Source organism: Ceratosolen solmsi, unplaced genomic scaffold (genome assembly GCF_000503995.2).
Source record: "Ceratosolen solmsi marchali unplaced genomic scaffold, CerSol_1.0 scaffold8, whole genome shotgun sequence".
Lineage (NCBI taxonomy): Eukaryota > Metazoa > Arthropoda > Insecta > Hymenoptera > Agaonidae > Ceratosolen > Ceratosolen solmsi.
Genome location: NW_011948439.1, coordinates 1,082,592 through 1,106,269, shown reverse-complemented (window position 1 = coordinate 1,106,269; position 23,678 = coordinate 1,082,592). Strand labels below are relative to the sequence as shown.

At 31.0% G+C, this 23,678-nt stretch overlaps 2 protein-coding genes across 2 annotated transcripts in view; one reads left to right on the top strand and one right to left on the bottom strand.

The window, feature by feature from the left end:
- Positions 1-3,039: 3,039 nt before the first annotated feature.
- Positions 3,040-8,394, top strand: betaCOP (coatomer subunit beta). Its single transcript, XM_011503633.1, has 10 exons — positions 3,040-3,152; positions 3,355-3,764; positions 4,186-4,519; positions 4,877-5,165; positions 5,257-5,597; positions 5,685-5,952; positions 6,083-6,450; positions 6,534-6,978; positions 7,196-7,431; positions 7,767-8,394. Exons 2-10 carry the CDS (start codon positions 3,397-3,399, stop codon positions 7,995-7,997), a joined length of 2,880 nt encoding a protein of 959 aa, XP_011501935.1. The 5' UTR covers positions 3,040-3,152; positions 3,355-3,396; the 3' UTR covers positions 7,998-8,394.
- A 1,989-nt stretch (positions 8,395-10,383) lies between these two features.
- Positions 10,384-23,678, bottom strand: part of trpl (transient receptor potential-like) — a 14,976-nt gene continuing 1,681 nt past the window's right edge. The window contains 14 exon segments of the mRNA XM_011503716.1: positions 10,384-10,671; positions 10,960-11,153; positions 11,720-11,910; positions 14,846-15,033; positions 15,131-15,252; positions 15,625-15,707; positions 15,929-16,119; positions 16,674-16,958; positions 18,402-18,574; positions 19,655-19,845; positions 20,330-20,515; positions 21,213-21,402; positions 22,550-22,747; positions 23,571-23,678. The exon segment at positions 23,571-23,678 is cut by the window's right edge and continues 17 nt beyond it. Coding sequence (XP_011502018.1) covers positions 10,384-10,671; positions 10,960-11,153; positions 11,720-11,910; positions 14,846-15,033; positions 15,131-15,252; positions 15,625-15,707; positions 15,929-16,119; positions 16,674-16,958; positions 18,402-18,574; positions 19,655-19,845; positions 20,330-20,515; positions 21,213-21,402; positions 22,550-22,747; positions 23,571-23,678 — 2,588 coding nt within the window.

The following is a 23,678-nucleotide window of genomic DNA, read 5'->3' as shown; positions in this document are numbered from 1 at the left end:
ACCATCGACATTTATATTTAAAAATGATCATAATCATTTGAATAAGGTATCTTATTATAAGGTATCTTTGAAAATACTATTACTTAAAAACAAAAAACAATAAAACAACATAATATTTTAATCCATAGTAATAAAATATGCTCTTTGATGAAAATTACTTTTAATGAAAATATATTACACTTCTATTATATATTCTTGAAACTCCGTCTGTACAACAAAGTTTAATATATTTCAAGGAAATGACATTGTATATAAGAAAAAATTATTTAAATTCAGTATTTAATGGTAACATTTATTTTAAAGTTATTATTTCTAGCTTCTGTGAAAAAATTTTTATGTACAAAGTGGGCTCGTTTGAAAAATTAAATAAATATATAAATAATATTTAATCATTGATTTTGACCTTTTATGATTTAAAAAACAATCATTTTTTCATAAAAACTTGAAAGGCTCTTACCAATATTTATTTTTGCATATTAAAATAGGTCAATATAATAATAATTTGATATTATCAAATGTATTTCGATTGACAATATAACTTTATTAATACAATTAATTATATATTTAATTATCAATCCTTTTTCATTTAAATAATTAAACAATTTAGATTATTTACTTCTGCAAAATAGTATCATAATCAATAAAAATGAAAACATTGCATTAAAAAACTTTTGAACATATAAACGAGACACAATAGCAAGCAAAAAAAAATTAATTTTCATGTACATAAAAAATGGGCTACAGTACTACCCTCCTCCCCTCTTTCTCCTTCTCGTACTCTCTCTCTCTCTCTCTCTCTCTCTCTCTCTCTCTCTTATAAATACCAGTAAATTGTTATATGGAATATTCTTTGAATTTAAAAAAAAATAGTCTTTTAGAATTCAAGATTTTGCATAAAGTTTAGCTTTACGAGAAAACATTTCAATAGTCCTAAAATTGAAAAAATATATAAACATTCAATTTAGCATTGTAAATTTAAGTATTTTCAGTTATTTTAACGCAGAAGAATTTTACATTTAATAAGTTAAAAATAATTTCAGGTAAAAACAATCTCTATCTCAATTAAAAATTTGTGTTCTAATACTAAGTACAATGACATATTATTCATTTTTATTTGTAATTGAAAAATGATGGCACTTTTTAATTTGTAATTCTATACAAAAATTATAATAATATATATCGGAAATGACAAATAAATCCACAATTATAAATACATTTTAATTAATAATAGATTAATATGATATTGAAACTAATATTCCATTTACGATTATATAAATTATTATATATTCGAGAAATCCCTTTAAAAAAGTTTTAAGTATGTTTTTGTTGACTAGTCGAGTAAGTCGTAAATAATAATCATTTGCGTTTGAAATATTAATCATAAAAGTATCTATAAAATTCAATTTTATCAACTTTTAATATTTTACATATATGCAATGACGGAATAGTAATGATAAGGACATTTTTCAAGCATGTTAGTGTGTAAACAAATTTCTTCTATATATGACAATATTTTATAGAAACTTCATTGTTACAACTACACGAATATTTATTTGTTTATATTTAAAACTTGTACGTTATTTCTCCAATTGCATTATATTTTATTATATTATATAAATATTGAAGTCAAAATGTTAGTTGAAATTACTGAAATTGGAAGAATACTATCCATTCTATGGAAAAAATCGCCTTATGTGTTCAATTTCGGAATTCATCTAGCAAAATGTAAGTACAGAATCATTTCTGCTTTTTCCACCAAATATAACGTTTAATAATTAAATAACAAACGTGACTGATGAATAAGTATTTCGAACTGTTTATGTAAAATAACGTTTATTCCTCTCTATAATATACTTTGTTTCTTAATTAAATAAATTATACTACACGTCTATAATAAATAATACACCTTTCAAATTTCTTTCTTTTTTTATCATGTATATTTTATCCAAAAAATTTTTATTAAAAATCAAATATTATGTAATATATATTATATAAATAACATATGATCAACAAATTTTCTACACAAATGTCCTTTATTATCGCATTCTTGATTTTCATTCAAATAATTAATTATTATCGAGAAATTCGTGTTTGTAAGTTGTAATTGTATTTTTACTTTAAAGAATAATAATAAATATTTAACATTCAACTTTATAATTAATAATAGTATGTAAATTCAAGTATATGATTATGATTTCGTATAAAATTTCCAAGTTCGTAAACAATAATAATAAATACTTTGAATTTACAGATTTTTCATTAAGAATATTATTTCAGGCAAATTAATGAATGTGAAGCAAATGAAGTGTTTAAATTTATTAATTGTAAAAATTCGTGTAAATATAGTTTCGAAGCTAATATAAATTATATAACATTGTAAATACGATCAATCTTCTTTTTCAACTTTATCCAACTTATGATGATTCTCGCATGTGTAATGTACAAATGATTGTTTTTCTCTTATATATATTTGGTTAGAAATTATTCAATTATATTTAATATATAATATTTATGCAATAATAAATGTACAAATTAAAAAGAAATTATATAAAATATTGCGGAAATCATTGATCACATACATTACGATTTTTTATTGCTAAAAACCTTTTTTATATATATCTATAAATATTGTATACATGAACTTTTATTCATAGTATTGAATTCAATTACTATTAATTCAATTAGTATAAATCATTGTAAATAAATTGCCCTAAAAGTTTCAAAGCATATATATATATATATATATATATATATATATGTATGTATAATTCAATAATAGATTGAAAATAAGTGTAATATAGTAGGGATTCTAGTGAAAGGAAGAGAATGAAGCACAAGATGAAAGGATCCCAATAATAATTGTATAAAAATGAGATTGGAGTTGTTTTTATCTACTTCATGCGACAATAGGATGATAGTTACAGGGCTAAAAGAGTACTTGCTAACGTAATTACGCGCCAATCGCAGTGCGCGCGCACACGCACACACGCCCATAAGTTCTTTTTTGGGTACCGGCAGCGCTGTGATCGGTTAACGACCGAAGCTCAGTTACGGGTTTGACACGTATGCCGTTTTATCCACTATAAAAAGCTAAATGTCAATTACTTACGAACTTTTTGTGTTGCAAATCTCATCCGCCTTGTAATTGCGAGGTATTTTCGCTAAACTTTCTTTTCAGCTCATTGCTTTTATTATCGTATTGCAGCTGTGGCAGGTGTTTGTCCACTATGAACCTAACCTACCTGCGTACTGTAATTCTAAACTGCAATATATGTTACTGCGATATTTTAATGTTTTTGAGTTAAAGTTTAGTCGTGCTAGGGCTCACAGAACCTGTATTTTTTTATTTTACAGCAGGATTCAAGCAAATAATTGATTTTGTGATCCACCAGCAAGATGAGTAGCATAGTAGATCAAGCATGTTACACACTAATAAACATTCCTACAGACTCGGAGCCCTTGAACGAACTTCAACTTAAGCAAGATCTCGAGAAGGGCGATGTTAATGTTAAGATAGAAGCTCTAAAAAAGACCATCAATATGATACTAAGCGGCGAAAGACTTCCTGGCCTACTTATGATTATTATAAGATTTGTTCTACCACTGCAGGATCACACCATTAAAAAGCTCTTACTCATCTTTTGGGAAATTGTACCTAAGACAACTTCGGATGGAAAACTACTTCAAGAAATGATTTTAGTATGTGATGCATACAGAAAAGATCTGCAGCATCCGAATGAATTTGTTAGAGGTTCTACTTTAAGGTAAAATTAATAATTATAAAAATTAAAGCTTAAAAGTTTAAATTGCAATAGAATTAATATTTTTTTAACAAAAGCAATGTTTATATGAAAGTTTTCAATAAACTGCAGAGTGTATACTACCGTGAATTATTATATAAGTATAATTAGAACTCCCATGTTTTGCAGTAAATTACTTTAAAATTATTAAGCGTGTTATTTTCTGAATGCTTTAATTTTTTCCTTAATTATTATATTTTATGTATTCTCATCTTTAAATCTATCGATCTTACATAATTTGAGTACAAAAAATAAAAGAATGATATAGCATGTATAAAAATAGTATAAAAATATATCGATATTACTATATTGTTATTTTTAGTGAATTTTACTTTAGTCCTAATATAATGTGCCTTAAATTTTTAATATCAAGTCATTTCATTAGGTTTTTATGTAAATTAAAAGAGCCTGAACTTCTGGAACCACTTATGCCTGCCATAACTGCTTGTTTAGAGCATAGGCATTCCTATGTAAGACGCAATGCTGTTTTAGCAATATTCACAATATATAGAAACTTTGAATTTCTTATTCCCGATGCTCCTGAACAAATTGCAAAATATTTAGAGAGCGAACAAGATATGTCTTGCAGAAGAAATGCTTTTCTTATGCTGTTACATGCAGACCAGACCAAAGCTCTTTCATATTTAGCTGCCTGTTTAGATCAAGTTCCAAGCTTTGGGGATATATTGCAGCTTGTTATTGTCGAGCTCATTTATAAGGTACGGCAAACTTTTTTAAACGACAATTAATTACAATAAAATTATACTATAACATCTAGTTTTTAAAATAGTTAAAATTTTATATTGGACAATAACTTCTTATAATATTTTAAAGAGTGCAATAAATTGAGTTAGTTATAAATTGTATTAATCATAATAATTTTTGATATTCTATAATTTATTAAATGATATATATATATATATATATATATATATATATATATATATATATATATATATATATATATATATATATATATATATATATATATATATATATATATATATATATATATATATATGTATAATTAGATTACGTTTGTTTGAATTCACATCTCCTCTTTTGAATTCACACAGGTCTGTCTAGCTAATCCATCGGAGCGTGCACGTTTCATCAGATGTATTTATAGTTTGCTAAACTCACCAAGTGCTGCAGTGCGTTACGAAGCAGCTGGTACATTGGTAACTCTTTCGAATGCCCCAACTGCCATTAAAGCTGCTGCTTCCTGTTATATTGAATTAGTCGTTAAGGAAAGTGACAATAATGTAAAACTAATTGTCTTAGACAGATTAATTACCATGAAAGATAGTCTTAATCATGAAAGAGTTCTTCAAGATCTTGTTATGGATATTTTGCGTGTTCTAGGTATGCGCTGTTCGTCCATTAACGACATGCAAAATTTACATTGGGATTAATATTATTAAAGCTATTGTATAAACGTTAATTTCCTGTTTAGGCTCTCCCGCCCTAGAAGTTAGAACCAAAACGCTTGCGCTTGCGATGGATTTAGTCACAACAAGAACGATCGAAGAAATGGTCCAATTATTGAAGAAAGAAGTAATTCGAACAACGGGTGGTGAGCAGGAAGATGCGGGAAAATATAAACAGCTTCTTGTAAGAACATTACACGCTTGCTCGATCAAGTTTCCAGATGTAGCAGCAACAGTAATTCCAGTATTAACGGAGTTTCTTTCTGAAAATAGCGAATCAGTAGCAAACGACGTACTAGTCTTCATTCGCGAAGCAATTCAAACATTTGATAATTTAAAACCCCTCATAATCGACAAACTTCTCGAGGTATGAAATAAAAGAAAAAAATTGTTACTCATTTTAACGATTCATTATCATTTTATATTGAATTTATCGAGCATACGCATTACTAAGGTCTTTCCACAAATTCGTTCTGTCAACGTTCACCGGGGAGCATTGTGGATCCTCGGAGAATATGGCACCTCCAAGAACGATATCGAAACTGTTATGGCACGTGTAAGATCCGTTCTTGGTGAATTACCCCTTATTGAGGCGGAAAATAAAAGGCAAGCTGGGGATAAGCCAGCAGAGGAAGAGGAAGCAAATCAAGCTGCGCCAGCCCAGCTGGTTACCTCCGATGGGACTTACGCGACCCAAAGTGCATTCAGCACATCATCCGCAGGTACAATTTAATTTTTTGCTTTACCTTGTGGTAAACTAAATTTTCTTCACAAAATTAACGCTCTCGCCTATCGCTCGTTGCATAAAAGCAATAATCCACATGTAATAATAACGATTAATCGATTGTGTAGGCAAAAAGGAGGAAAAACGCCCGGCTTTGGTTCAGTACATGATGGATGGAGACTTTTTCATCGGTGCCTCTCTTGCCACGACCTTGGCGAAACTGGCACTTCGGTACAAAGAATTGGAGAAAGATACAAAGAAGAGCAATAGAATGCAAGCGGAGTCAATGCTCATTATGTCGAGTCTCATTCAACTTGGCCGGTCTGGTCTTCCCTCCAAAGCTATGACGCACGACGATGCCGAGAGAATTTCTTTATGCTTACGATCCTTGGCATGCCCAACTACCATTGTTGAAAAAGTCTTTACGGAAGGTTGCAGGAACGCCCTGGGCAAAATGCTCACTGCCAAGGCCGAAGAAGAATCGCAAAATCAGCAGGTAACATTTATTTATCGTCAGAGTTGCGTAATATAATCGCGGGCATGAAGTTAATGCGTCTAACGTCAATGCATGGAATGTAGGCGAAGGAAAAGCCCTGCAACGTCGTGCAGGTCGACGAGGCGATTCAATTCTTGCAGCTGACGCGTGGCTCGGATCTGTCGGGTGGTGCTGGCGACGTTTTCGAGCAAAGCTTAAGCGCCGCTGTAGCTGGTAGGCCAGGCAGCGAGAAAGAGACACCAGCGCCAAGTGCCTTGAGCAAAGTAACTCAGCTGACTGGCTTTTCGGATCCGGTTTACGCCGAGGCCCTCGTGCATGTCAATCAGTACGATATCGTCCTCGACGTTCTCATCGTTAATCAAACGGAGGATACTCTGCAGAATTGCACCCTCGAATTGGCAACATTGGGCGATCTAAAGCTTGTCGAAAGGCCCCAGCCAATCGTTTTAGCCCCGAGAGACTTCGCGAGCATCAAAGCAAACGTCAAGGTTGCCTCAACGGAGAATGGAATTATATTCGGTAACATTGGTAAGTCATTGCGCTTTCTTTCTCTCACAACCAATCCAATTCAAGTGTTGAAATTAACTTAAAAGTGAAACATTAACTCGAGCAATATATTCAGCGTGTAAATAAAAAAGTTTCAGCTTAATATTCGATGCATATTATATTATGGCAATTGTATCAGTACAACGATAAATAATATAATTATTTTCTTCCACACCCCCAACCCCTCTATCCCCATTAGTATACGATGTTTCTGGAGCTGCGTCGGATAGAAGTGTCGTGGTCCTCGATGATATTCATATTGATATAATGGATTATATCGTCCCAGCAACGTGTACGGACGCCGAATTTCGACAAATGTGGGCAGAATTTGAATGGGAGAACAAAGTCTCCGTTAATACAACGCTTTCGGATCTTCGAGAGTACCTTGCTCATCTTCTCAAATCAACGAATATGCGTTGTCTCACGCCAGAAAAGGTAAATACTAAGGCTAACTTTATAACACTATTATGCTAATATTTATCATAATTACATTTAACTCTAAAGCGTATTTAAGTAGAATATTTATAAGAATCGACATTATCTCTCAATTATTGCAGCTGAAACTTAATAAAAACATCGAATCAATTACTTTGTAAAGCATAGTTAAAAATCACTTGAAGTGTTAGGATTCATTTCAATTTAATGTTTAATTGTTTAATTTAAGTACGCAGTATATCCAAATATAAATGTTTCTACTGATATCGATAAAGGATAAGAAGTCTTTGTCATAAGCTTTGCTCATACTATAATTACTCGAAATACATTTGCAGGCCCTTTCTGGACAGTGCGGATTCATGGCAGCGAATATGTATGCTAAATCAATATTCGGCGAAGATGCGTTGGCGAATTTATCTATTGAGAAGCCATTGAATAAAGTAGATGCACCAGTGGTCGGTCATATTCGTATTCGAGCCAAGAGTCAAGGGATGGCATTGTCACTTGGCGATAAAATTAGCACCGCACAGAAAACTGTTCAGAGCAAAGTTGTACAAGCAGCTTAATTGATTTTATCGTAAATAAAAGGGGGCGTTTTTCTTTTTTTTTTTTTTTTTCTTTTTTTTTTCGCAAGAATTCGCGCGGTTGGTATATAATTGAGGAATATAATAATTCCTCGATATCACAGTTTTTATCATCGACATCCGTAAGGATATCTCTGTTCAATTTTTTGGAAATATGTGAGGACTGTGCGAATGAAGAATGGCTTGGACTAAAGCTAACGAATTGTTACTAAAGCCAATGTTAATAGCACACAAAAACAGTTTTAGTCGAATTGCGTTTAACAAAGGAGAGAAGATGCAATGCTGAACGAAAAGTTGGATGATTGTTCATTGCCGATCGTATAAAAGGATAAGATGCATGTATTTTTAGTTGAATAAATAAATATTATATATATATATATATGTGTGTGTGTGTGTGTGTGTGTGTGTGTGCATTTGTATGTGTGTGTGTATGCGCGCGCGCGTGCGATTGCGTGCTTGTGTGTGTATATATATACACAACCCCCCCCTCTCTCTCTCTCTCGCACACGCACACACACGCACGCACACATATGCATACATACATAACATAACATAAACATTTATTTAAAAAGTTCTTAATAAAATTAATACATAGTAATTAAATCAAATTAAATTTTTAACGATAATGCATAAATATGAATAATATTTAGAATTGTAAAATATGTACAATATTCAGTGTTATGATTCACATTTTTATAGCACTCGTATTTGTACAAAAATATTATATGTCCAGAGATGCCATTATAATTATGCCATTAAAAGCGAAAATATTTTCGCATCCGATAAACAGAAAATTATATATATATATGCTCACTCTCTCACTCTCTCACTCTCTCTCTCTCTCTCTCTCTCTCTCATTTCGATTTTATTAAAAATATAATTACTTAAAAAAAATAACTGTAAAGTGTTAGAATTCAGAGTTTACATAATATTAGTATTATATGCTATCGTACAAACAAGTAGCAGAACTGTAAATGTATGAATTTAAAAAATTTAGTAATTTCATTGTTGCATTATTTAGACTACGTGAAATATTATTTACGAAATAATTGTATACAAAATTTCTCGAATAATACAGCCAATTTTCCACTTTAAGTTTCCATCGCTGATCATCTAGTCTCGGCACACATCGGCAGTCGATACAATAGATACCCCAAATCCTTCAGTCCCGCTTCTTCAAAGCCAACCTCTACCGCCGAATCTCGGCGATCTATTTCTTGCGGGTGGTATATTGGATGATTTTGTCTCAGCATCGCCGAGTTTGCTATTTCTATTGGAATTTATCAACCTCGCACTCGACGTCATCGGGACGGACGGCATCTCGTACCTCGGCATCAATTTATCAGTGCTACTGCCACTGCCGTCGATAACGCCGCTGTCGGAGGATTCTACATTTGGCAAATGTTGCACGGACAGTATCTCACTGGTATTATTCGTAGTAGGCCCGCAGGGACTCTTAGGGCAGGGCGCATCTGGAGTCGGCACCAACGACTTTCGCTTCATGACCCGCGGCGGCGATTTATTCAAGGGTACAACTGGACGTGGCACGATCTGTCCTGACATATTCCGACAACGTTCCTCCAGGTAGTTCAACACTGCCGGATCGTACGTCTGAGTAATCGAAATCTTCTTTACTTTATCCAGTTACGAGGCGTCACAGTTACGTTTTACGTCGGGAAATTTGCAAATAAGATTACAGACCAGGAAGAGGGTAGACATTTAATATAAAATTTATACCGAAATTTATTCGCGCAATTGATCATTGACCGTCAAGTTACAGAATTAATTATTGTATAAATCTTGGCTTGACTTCGTTGTATCGAATTTTATAGCTTTCGACTCTGTCAACTTTTATCATCGTAGTCACAAAATTTTGAAAATTAGCATTTAGCGTGAAAATAAAGTTTGGCAATTACACCATAACATTAATATTATGCACGAACGATGCAATTTTATTGATAAGCTAATAATATAATATCGTTTATGCATTTCTTATTAATCCTTAAAGTCATGAATTTAGCAGATATTTTTTTTATCGCTAATTAATTATATGCTTTAATCATAATCTAAAAAATATTAATAATCTCTTAAGAATTAATTTAGTACGAATGTTTTCTTCAACGACCTAAAAGTCGATTTATTTGATGTTTCGATATATTAATCTCAGATTAATCTTATTAAAAATTAATAGAATTTCATTAGCCAATTATATCTAATATTATTATATTATGTGTCCTCGTTTAGTCTGTTAGTAATAACTTTATGAACATCTATTTTCTTTTTTTTTTTTTTCTTTTTTTTTTATTTTGTTTTCTTTTATCTTTTCACCGTATCTCGGAGCATGAATCAATGGGGATAAAAAAATCTCTCATACAACCTTCGAGTTTTCGCTTGTAGGAGGACAGCCGTGACCGAAACTCATCGTCGACGAATTATCCTTAAGCGCTTCTGGTGCATTGCTATTCTTCAGCACCCGGAGGATATTCGTTGGATTTACTGGCTGAGGCAATCGAATTGGCGATAGCTGCGGCGTTAGGCTCTTTAAGGATAATCGGTGTGCCTCCTCCATAACGCGTTTCAGGTTCGCCTGGGTTTTGAGGGCCATTCGGTTGTTACTCTTCCCGATTTGTGACTTTTTTACTGTGCTGTCGATTACCTAGGCGCATAATTTTTACGTAAATATTTGGAAAAATGGAGAGGAAGCCGAGCGCGTACTGTCCCATACTTTATAAATAATCTATTCATTTACTATCTAATTTAGTAATTATAATTAAATGTTAATAAATAATCAATTATTATCTAATTTAATAATCTAATTTATAAATTTTTATCAAAAGTTTGAAAAAGTTTTCGCTTTCAAATTTTGCCTTTACGTAGCGTCACACTCGTGGTATATTAGCGCGAATGTAAGTCTCTTTGACTCTCGAATTGCTTGTCGGCGAACCTGTGTCCAACGATACTCGGCGGATTTAAGAACGGCCAGTCGTGCTATCCTTTTCCATTTTGCGGCGACGTCTTCATCTTCCGGCGGCTGTTGGAGCAATTTTATCTCGTCGGTCGAGTCGTCAACTGACGATGCAACTTGGAAGTCCTTCATCAACCTCCTCTCCCACACTCGCATCTTCTTGCCGAGAACAGCTGCGATAAAATTGTTATTGTCGAGGAAAAAAAAAATTTTCACTAAAACAAGACTGTAACTTTTTTCCCCCGATGTTTCGCAATGTTTTTCACAATGTTTAATCTCGACTGACAGGCGGAAAGAATAGAATTTTTTATTTTCACTCTGTAAAAGTGCGTTCACAACGACGGATTCATTTCAAATTATTTGAATTTCTCACGATGAAAAAATATAAAATATTTTATTTGCACAATTAATCTCACGTAGACTATTGAGATCAGATCGTTCCTTCGTCCTATATTCCCTATATTTTAATGAGTTGATAAATTATAATTTTGATATTTCATAGCACACGAGCTTGTTAAGCAAACTTTTAATAATTTCTTTTTCTTTTTATACGCGTTAATTGTTCAATCGCAAGGACGTGTATTTTCAAGTACATTCATAAACATACAATTTCATTAACCATTGTTTAATTGCAAAAAAAAAAACTTTTTGTATTAGTCGTGGCATTATCTAAATACTTATAATATTTATCAAAAAACTTAATATCTTTATTAGAATGACTATTACGTTGTGTACTCACTGCGTTCCGAAACGTCAGCCCCGCTAGTGTCCATTCCATTCTTTTGCAGGATTTCTAGAAGCTCGCAACGCCAAGATGAAAAATCAGATTTAAGTTCGTGTATGTCATCCTCGGTCACCGGCTCCATTTCATGTTCCTCGTGAGCATTAACGACATATCGCCAAATCAATGCTTTCATAACTGAACCGTATCTGTGCGTTTTTTTTCAAGCAAAAAAACAATCAATAGATTTTTATGAAATTTCTTTGGAAAGTTTTAAAAATACAAACAGAATGGAGATAGCTGTTTCATGATGTAATTATATGTAAATTTTGGTATAAAGTATTGATTAATAAATGCACATAGACCTTTTTTTTCTACGGAACTTAAAAAAAAACAAAAAATTAATAATAATTATAATATTTTACTTTCAATCAAAATTGCAAATTATTTTTACCGACTTATGACGATTTTATTAGATAAAAATCAATTAGACAAAATTAGATAAAATATATATACATTAAAAATGGTATGAATATTTCGTAATAACATTATTTTAAAATGTAAATTTTTTTATTATTAGAATAATTAATTACTTTTACTTTATCTATTAACAAAATACTATTTCAAGATAATGGCAAGGGATTTATTTACCATTCGAATGATTCTAAATTTAAAGAATCCTGAAAATTGCCAAATTCCTTGCCATTGAGAATTAAAGAATTATTAATTACATATGCTTATAGTTATTAGTTTTCTTAAGTTATAAGGCATAAGGCATTAGGCATTTTTCTTATTAACAGGTACATAAAAAACATCAAATTGATATTTCTTACGTGTATTCACTTTATTTGCTGCATTTTGTTGCGATGTAAATTTGGTTTGAAATTTATAGATTATAAAATTAACGCATATATATATATATATATATATATATATATATAAAACACGAATTCGGTATATAAATCGTATATCGATATATAAATTAGAAATTCGTTAAAAGTCTCATCATTTCATTAAAATATCTCTTGTTCAATGATATACCAAATTTTATCATAATTTGTTATTACAACATTTTTCTATATAGAGTAGAAAATTTATCTTAATAGCGACATCGCAAATTAACAAAGGCGTATATTAGAATTTCTGATAAGAAAGATACGTTTCAGTATTTTCTAATTTGATACTAATTTAAATAGATATACTTCTGGAAAGGTAATTAGATCTGTAGAATAAAATTTTAAAGAACAGCTGCATACTCATATGGAAATTGTATGCATAATTAATTTGAAGCTGCACATCAGAGAGAAAACAAAGTTTTATCTGATAAAAATTATTCAGTCACTTATATTCCGAAGTTCCTTTAGTAATATCAGTAAAAAGTTTTATTACCAAAAAATCATAAATATTAAAATTTTTGGGCGATAAAAGTGTGGAAATTTAAATTAATTTACAGAACGTAGAAATCTGATAATCATTTTACAAAAAACCTTTGAATCTCATATTGGCTAATGTTATTCTTATTAATATTTTCTTTTCTAATTTATAATGTATTTCTAATATATAATAGAACATTTATTCAATCATACGAAATGCACGCAATAATAATTATAGGAATTTCTATTAAATTGACTTGTATAAAATTTTATGCATGAAAATTTTTTTCTTCTTCTCTTTAATTACATTTGAATAAACAATAGATTATAATATTTCGAAAATATGAAATTATATATTTTAAAGTAGTTTTCTAATTAAGTATTTCTTCTCTTATTCAAACGAAAATTTATATTGTTTAACTTTTTTTTTTTTTTTTTTTTATGTTAAATTATCTCAATTTGAGTTACAAATAATATTATTATACATTTAATGTAATATAAATTATAAAAATTATACGATAAAGCAATATAAATATAACGATCTTATTTTATTAAGATGTAAATGATAAATATTCTTTCGAACGTTATTAAAATCTGCCTTGTTATGATAAACGTAAAACAAACGAAATCAATTGAGAATACAAAACTACAAAAAATTTAAATGCATTTTCTTAATTATAGTTACAATAATATGCTAATTTATGTATATGCTTCATTAAAATTTGACATTTCTATGAATGTAATGACGTTGATTAGGATATATTAAATAAATATTAAAAGAATTGATTTGATCTTTCAAACTGCGTAATATTCAATTACTGTAGTAAAAGTATAATATTTTTATTTCGTTATTCCATATTATCGTATTATCGATTAATGCCTTTTACCGCTTTAAATTACAAAATGTAACTACAATTTCTAGTTTTCGAAAAAGTCTTATTCATGTTTATTTTTTAAATAATACGCATTATTTCTATTAAGCTATATATTATACTTGATTAAATTTTATAATACGCTATTTGAGAAATAAGATAAATAATTACAATAATTTAAATTAAACATATACTAGTATAGATTATAATTAAAATATACAATATAATTATATAATAATATGGATTGTTATTGTTAATTTTGATGCATATTTATTATATTTGATAATTAAAATAATCACAAAAAGTTTTCAATTAATTATTAATTAAAATATAATTTACCATAAAATGTATATTGTATTTTGTTACTTTTATAAATGTATTTACAAAATTAAACAATATTGTTTTAATATTTTAAATTAATATATTAGATTTCAATTAAAATTAAGTAATTAATTGTATTATTTTATTTTATTCTTTTTTTTTTTTTTTTTTTTTTTTTTTTTTTTTTTTTTTTTTATTAATACAATTCTCGAATAACTTTTACTTATTCATTTAAAGCGATTAAATAACCAAAGAGCTTTTAAAATGAAAATAATGAACTGTTTAAATTAATAAGTTTAATAAGTTTAATATAAATAAATGTACATAATCCCTGTCAAATTTGAGAATTATATTTAAGTTAGCTGTTGTCACACCTATTGCTAAAATAAAAAATGTTTTATTAAAGAAATAAATACACTAAATTAATTATATTAAGCCATGTTTTTAAATTAAGAATGCATACGATCCATGACTTGTATATATATATATATATATATATATATATATATATATATAAATTTTTTTTTATTTTTATAGAAAAAGTTAATTAAACAGTAAAAGATATTGCATCAACGTACTTATGTTCTCGAGCACGTCTTCTGACACTACAGTGTTTACTCTCCTTCTTTCTCTGCATACCGCACATTCTAAAAATGATCTTCGGATGTGGAAAAATGTTGAAAGGCGACGGAAGTGTTCCGCCCTCTTCGAAATAGCTCATCCATAATTTCGTGCGCGCGAATTTCCATTCGGTGTCCGAATGCTCCTGTATTATAGAGTTTTCGCACAATATAATAAGCATTGCAGATATAATGGAAAATTAGGTTTATGTTAAAATGCAATTTAAAAAGTTATAATTTTACCTCGATCAGGGTATAACTATTACTCATCATGGCGATTAGAAGATTTAGTAGTACGATGACGTTTATAACCGAGTATGACCCAAACATCAAAAGTCCCCAGAATCGAGTATAACTCTTAATTCCTTAATAGCGTAAATTAAAAAATCAAAATTCAATTCATAAAATTTCGTACATTAGTACTTCTCATATTATTATATAATATATCATGAAATTCAACAAAGTATCGATTTATAACAATTTTAAATCAGATATCTAAATAACTTAATAAATCATTGAACGAATGAAGATTTCGTGTGCGTGAGTCAAATGAATGCAAATTTATTGAAAATTAATTTCATTAGACGTAGAAGATAAAATCACGCAATTATAATGAAAGTCTAAAAATAATTGTAAAATATTATATTAGCCAACTTATAAATATTCCCTTTATTTACAAATAGTCAATTTGATAAAGTATCATATATAGTTAATATGAATGAAAAAATCGTGAATACCAGTAAGTTCAAAACTCTCGATGCCAACGCCACCAAAACTTGCCCAGAAGAGACTTTGACAGGATTCGAACAAACTGCTGAATCTATTCGAATGAAACAGCAAATATAAAAAATGCAAATGCAACTTTACTCGTTCGTACGTTCGCTTGTTCGTTTTGCTTGTTTGTTTGCTTGTGCGCGCGCGCGCGCGCGTGAGTGTATCGGTGTGTGTGTGTGTGTGTGTGTTTTTTTAATTTTCGCTCATGTTGAACGAATATGCTTAGACGCTCATAAATGCACGTCACGGCTTCATTTTCCAGCTTACCTGCGCCACCTGATGCAAGCGTCACTCCCTGAATCCCAATTGGGATCGGTAATATCACTGTAGCACTTTTTTCTCTCCAATTCGGCAAAGTACCAGAGTAATTGGTTCAAGCCGCAGGCGAACGCAAACAGCACCAAGGTGTATATGAAAAAGAACTTGACTATGTCGATAACCATGCGCCCAAGAGAAATCTAAAAGTTTTCGTAATCGCTTGATCGATAGGTTGAACTTACGCTTGTATTATTTGCTCGCGATGTCGCTTCTTATACGTCGATGATAACGAATTATCATAAATATTCTATGCCAATGGCACGAATAACATTGCTAATTTAAATCAAATGAAAAAGCACTGGATATCAGTATTAATTACAAAGGAGAACTGTGTGATTGGGATTTATAATATGTTCCTAGACTTGATTCGACGCCATTACTATTCGCTGAGAAATTATCCAAACGAATAATTTATCAAGCTAATGCCAACATTCTTATTATGAGTATTAATGAGACAAATGGTGAATGGGAAGAAAGTACCCTTAACTAATGCCTACTACAATGTACGATTCGCATAAATTTTCCAACAATGTTAAAAATAAGCGCAGCTATATAATTAAGCAGAACCAAGCTTCCTTGAAATTGTCAACTTGAATGCAAATAACAACGTAACGTGACATAAGTGAGAGCGTACATACGAGCTTTAACGGAAAAAAATGGGGGGGAGGGGCTACTCTCAAGCACCATGGTGTACCTGCAGGGGTCCGAGGTGGGGGTTGATGCTGAAGAGGTGGACGAGCTTCAAAGCGCTGAAAACGTTGGCCGCGGCGAAGAGGCCTTCGGCTATCAACTGAGGGTCGTAGTCGGACCAATTCTCGCGTGGAACAATCGCCGCTTTGACATCCCGACCGATTTCGTTCGACTGCTGAATGTAGGCTGCCACTCGTAGGATCACCGTTCCAACGTACAGGGTATTCCTCGTAAAGTCGATGAAGTTCCAGAGGTCGCGCAGGTAAGCACGCAGGCCGCCCATGTAAACCTGTGTACATAGTTTCATTCGGTTTATTTGCCGTTTTATGAGCCTCGGCTGGTCACGACCCGACATATTCCTAATTATCATTACAATTAGCGATCCAAATTTACCAAAGCTAATGAGAATTTTATTTATATCGTAGATTAGGAATTATGAAAGCATTGGTTGGTATAATAATTCTAGTTGCCGTAACGAACCTTTTCAATACCTCAAGTTTATTCTTCAAGTTTCTACTTAGCATCGACGACTCATCTTCATTCGTATGATTTATTGCTGATTATTATTTATTTATGTGCAATTTATAAGACTACCATAGTATATTAAATAAATGTAATGATGAATTTTGCATTTTCTTACTGCAATAAAGAATATTAAGAAAATAATATAAATTTCAGAGTATATAATATTGCAATAAAATTTAATAAAAAAAAAAATTTTATTTCCTTAAATTAATCAACTGATGTTTTTTTTTTTTATTATATGCTATGTTTAAATTACCTTATTTAACTTACCATTGACATTTCTTCAGCTTTCAAATAGATTTTAATGCACAATACAAGATAAAGTTTTGTAATATATCGAAATTTTCAATATTGCGCAAGTTTATCCTTATGTTTGTTTTTATGGTATAATTAAACTTAACAATACGTGAAAAAAAAAATTAACGTGAATATAGGTTTTATAACGCGTTGAAATAATTCTACCGTGAAAATGGGAAGATTTTTTTTTTTTCTTTTTTTTTTTTTTTGAAATACGAGTCAAACTTAACCTATATTTACAAAAAAAAAAGAAAAAAAAAAGAGAGTAGTTTTTTCTCTTATTCATATGTGATATAATATTTTAATCAAAATTCTAAAATAGCTTTCTAGTTCTTGTTAAGTAATAGTAATTTGATATTATACGGAATTTTTTCTTTCTTATTTCTTTATTTCTTTAATTCATTTTATAATCAATATAATCATAAATAATAAATAATAAAAAAAATGCTTTATCTATTATAAAACTGTTGTAATGATAATTTAATAATACATCGAGTTAACTGATAATTCGTTACGACATTATGCATTGATAATAATATTAAAAAAATTTCTAATTTTTACAAAATCATTATTCTCAAATTGTGAATAAACATTTTTTTAATCCATCGATAGATTATTTCAATAGTATTTAAAACCGTGTTTAAAACCTTTTCACTGTATTGAAATATTCATTTATTAAAGGAAAAATGCTGTTTTATATATCAAAAATATTGTGCAGCGAATGAGAAACGATATTTAGTTAATAATAAATACGAAAAACAATGTTCCCTAAAAGTTTTAATAGATATTTGAAAAACTTGGATTTAAGAATTATAAAAGATCATCCATTTGGAAAGCATCAATTTGAATAAAGAAAAGAAAAATTCAGACGTTTCGTAAAATAAAAATTATAAATATATTAAATCAGCACCTCTCGTATTTCTTCGCTTATAAAGCCCAACACATAAAGTACAACGATACCCTCAAGATAAGTAGGTCCGAGTCCTCTCTGCTTATCTAAACGTTGATCCAATTGATAGTAATCATTACGAAAGAATGTTAAGAGTCCCTCTTCGAAACGCTGAGATACCAAAATCAACACCACTGTAATGCATTTATGTAATAGTAAATACGTACGTTTTCATTAGTTTCTTGGTTGTATTTTCTTTTTCATCCGCGCGTTTAAGTGAAAAAGCAACCTTCCAAATTTTATTCCTTAACGTGGGTAAGATTTGACTTTTATTATCTATCGGATAAACTACTGATAAAATGAAAAATGATAATTAATAAGATAAATTAAGCGACAAAATAATTTTTTTTTTTTTTTTACAATAACTATTAACAGTAGATTTAAGTTTAAAGTTTTATAATATTCAAACGATGTCATTATAATTGCACCTTTTCATCTTGAATATTGAGCCTCTAGTAGCATTGAGCAGGTAAGAAAAAGAAAAATTCTCTTAACTTTTTATTTATCCATTCAATTTATCTACATTTTATTTAATTATTTAATTATTTAATTTTATCGACACTGGACAAATAAATGAGTAAATTCAACTTATTCTGCGAAGAAACTATATTTTACGGATTTACTAAAAAAAAAATGTATTTTCAATTTATCGAAAGTCGGAAATAAGCATCGTGCAATTGGGCACTGAAAACATATTTTGACGTTTTAATGAATTTTTCGAGCAGGTAGGTGGCTACCGTTTATGTGGCTTCTTGTATAATTAAAAATGATTTTAAAATTTGTTCTAAAATAAATAATTGGAAGTATTTTAAATAGCTTGTGGAGTTTATAACAAATTTTAAAGTTTGCCAGTGAACTTTCTTCAGTATCGTTAAAGTATTTTTTACTAATTCTATTTAAACCGAGGCTATCGTTGACGATAAAGTTTAGTCAGATATTGAAGCTACTTTAGCCAGAAATTACGCCAATCCGTAATCTTGTTACGTACTCGTTTACATCAAACTAGAAAAGCTGATATTTAACTACATTAAAAGAAGAAAAAAGAAAGGATAATTCAATAAAAATTTTTATATTGAAAAATCACAAGCTAAACTTTATATTAATAGAACTATCGAAGGCTAATTTGAGAAGAAAAGTTTTTCAAGTGAATCAAACGTAAAAATTAAGCTATTATCATTTAAAGGATCGAAAAGGAGTACATTGAATTTACGTACATAGAAAGAATAGGTAGGACGAGGCATGGACGAGAAATTTCATAAATGGAAGCCGCACTGTTTGTCCAATTCTTGAGTTTGGCAAGAACAAGTAAATCGCACAGTAGAATGGAAAAAGTAAAGCTGTTTTAATTAAAATCAAGGCTCGTTTTATACTTGTCATTCTACGAAATCCTGGAACGCCTTCGTACCTGCATTTTCGAATTAAATATTCATTTTAATATTGATATATATGCCCGTGACATAAATATACTACTATTAACTACCATTAACGAGTTAACATTTACCAATAAGAATATTTTTATCTTTATTGTTATCTGAAAATCTTTCATTTTTCTGGCAAAAATGACTTTTTTTTTCTTTTTCCTTTTACTTTTTTTTTCTTTTTTCTTTTTTAATAAACCATATATATAATATTGGTCTGTTTATAATTATTGTATACTACTTATTTAAAATGTCATGAAATAATTTGTAATTTATTAAGGAAAAAAATCTTATAATACAATGTATTTTTGTATATTGTGATTATGTCGTCAATTTAATTTCTATTCACTTACGCTAATGACATATAAAATTAAAAACTACATAATGTTTAATAACTTACGCGCTCAATATTTTTTAATCAAAGTGAAATATTTATTAATAATCATTAGATGATAAAATGAATAGGCTTACCATATGGCGGATAGAAGCTGCTGGACGTGTGGGTGTGTGACGAATTTCTTCTGTTTATAGTAGATGGCTTGTTCGAGTCTTGCTAATTGCTTACTTGGTTCGGAGGAATGATCGTCGGGATCGTAATTGAGAATAGTATTGAGCTCAGAGGAGCTTCGTGTTTGATGTAAAAGATCAACTGCGAATCTAGGAAAAGGAGAAGAAATAAATATCTATTGAAAAATGATAAGATTAAAAAGCAAAAGTTTGGGCAAAGTTTAGGCTCATGTGACCATTAAATTTATTCCGATTACCAAGCATTCGCTACGAATATTAATCGCTCTATTATATAATATAACAATGTCATAGAACATTCTCCACCTATATATTCATATATTTACATCTATAGTGTACATTGCAATTTGGTAAATTATCAAATAGAATGCTTTTGAATGCGATATTCATGCCCGCTTTTCCAAATAAATTTCTCAATTAACTCTCTACTTAAAAAAAAAAAAAAAAAAAAATTTTACTTCAAAATCAATTCTCAATTTTACAATATTACAACTATAGACTGGAACGCGTCGCATTGACGATACAATTAATTTCCTAGATACCTCGACGTACGCATTTCGTCGTCTCGCAAAGCATTTGTCAATGTTAATTACAACTTAAATACAGATAATCCGTCCAAGGCTGCAACAAGCTCCATCCTCATTTCTAATCGGCCAAGTGTAGTGGGAGAAAAGTGCGCGTGCATTTTCCGATTAGGTAACTTTGGGTAACGTAGGGGGGGGAGACACGCAGCGAGCGGCGAAATAGCGATAAAGCGAACGGAATGACGGTGGGAGGGGGGGGGGGTGGGAGAGAGGGGGGGGGGAGATGGAACACAAATTCGACTGACTTTTCCACCTGCTTGCGGAGCCTTATGTATTCGGAACTGCTTTCCGGCTCGGCCACTGACAGTGTCCTCAATTCCCAGCTCAATTGGAAGGATGTCATGAGGGGATCGAGCGAGCTCAGAGCTATTAAACTTGGACTGGCGAGGGCCCGGTACTCGGCTATACGCGTACTCGAGAGCCTTAGAGGATCGCCTGCAACAAAATTAAACGTCAAAGTTCACGCGCCAATGACGCTATACTGCATTCAAGGTGACTTTATTCGCTCCGCCAGTTTTTCAAAGCGAGATCTCAGCCGAGTAATAGTTGTATTTGTAATAGTAGTAGTAGTAGTAGTAGTAGACCCGGCCACTTTCAGCAACGTCTTTTTTTATTAATCGATGACTCGTGGTGCCGGCAAGTCTTTCTCGGCGCTTCGGCTATTAATTATATCGATGGTTTTATTATCCTCGTGGGCTAATCAACGTTATCCTTTCGTGAACATACAAATGGGCTTAAGGTGGACTCGGTGGTTGTTTTTCTAATTCTCGAACAATAAGCTTGAATAATTGCAGAACGTTCAATTGTCGGTAAAACTACATGTTTTTTTTTTTTTTTTTTTAATAAATAGCCTGCGGGTTCTTCTGTCAATTAATAGAAAATATTTAAATGTTTAATCATCTTATCGATAATAACTTGCATATTTCAACGTCTGCGAAATTAAGGAAGAACTATGCGTATCATCCGGATGATAGTTCATATAATCGTTAACCGCTCTAATAAGATGAGGATAAATTTTTCTTTCTCTAATCAATATTTTATATAAATTCTACTTTGACTACTTTTAATATAAAAAAAAGAGAGAATACAAATAAAAACAAGAAAGAAAAAAAAATCCTAATCAATATATACATACATATATATCCTTATTCTATGTCATTTCAATATAATTTATAATGTCATTCCTAAAAAACGATTGGTAAATCATGCGTGCATATTTTAGCCGATACATTGTAAAAATAAAATTATATAATTAATAAGTATGTGGAATCCACTGTCTATTATTATTAACATATAAAAAGCTCATATTACATACGATATTAAGCGTCACATGATGGCGCCCAACATAAAGCCTTACAATTTGTTCCTTACGTTCCAACAAATACCATTGACAGCAAACAGAAAAGCATTTAACCAAACCATCGACTCCAACCCCTTCTCTCTCTCTCTCTCTCTCTCTCTCTCTCTCTCTCTCTCTCTATCTCTCTATCTCTCTATCTCTCTATCTCTCTTATCGATGTTTCAATATAAAGTGTATTTAAAGTCTTTTACGCGGGATGGCGAGGAGGAGGAGTGCTCGCACCTGTTGATGCTCGAAGGCAGTCGTCGCAGCCGCACTTGACGTCGTGGGGCATCGGCAGAGTCGCTCCCCTGTCGAGCAGCAGCTTCAATATCTCATAGTTGTTCTTCTGGGCGGCCAATATTAGTGGCGTCATATCGGGAGGATATCGCGCTAACGAGGCGTCCACCTTCTGCCAGCTGTGAACAACATCCCCGTCGCCTGCAATTCATTATTCGTTCACGACTCATCGGTTTATCGACAAACTTGCATGATAATATAGGACGGGATTGGGGCGGGTGGGGGGGGGGACGAGATGAGATGAGGACGAAACTTGCTCGATACATCACCGAGCCAGTGCTGCGATAAAAATATAACGATTACGAGTATAGTAGCTATTTCTTTATATTCCCAGGAAAGTGGTTCATCACAATCGAATGCCATATATATAATTGTAAAATCCATGATGTATTCATACGGAATACCAAAAGATTTTAAACTAAACATATCCGAATTATTTCTACTGGCTGTTTCTCATTTGCCGGTCCAATGTCCAGTTTGGCTTGACTTTCCCCTTCACATCTATTAGTCATATATGTTCACTACCAAACACGCATATTGACTTGTGCGTATTCAAGTAACCTTCAGCTAATGCGTAGTAGTCGAATTTGTATTTAGAATATTAAGAAATTAATTGTGATTATTTGCTAAAATAAGGGCAATTTACATTTTATTTACCGAGCCATTTATTTATACGTATTTATTTATTTATTTATTTATACGTATGTTTTACAATCCAATGGATATCAAAATGCACGTATAATTTGCCTTCAACATTAATTATAATAGTGCTTGTAATAGTGTACAAAAGGCATTGCTTTTTAGCGATGGATTTACAATTATAGTAACTTGAATTGAAAAAAAAAAACTCTAATGTTACGAAAAATGCAAACGATTGAATTAAATTGAATAAAGGTGGGAGTGGGGCTTATATATATATATATATATATATATATAAAAGACGAATCACGTTTTTGGAACTCACAATTTCCACCTGATGTTTCAATTTCGATGGTACGTAAGAGTTCCTCGTGCTCGAGCAGCAGTTCGACGGCTTCGACGAATTCTTGATTAATTGCGTGAAGAAGAGCGT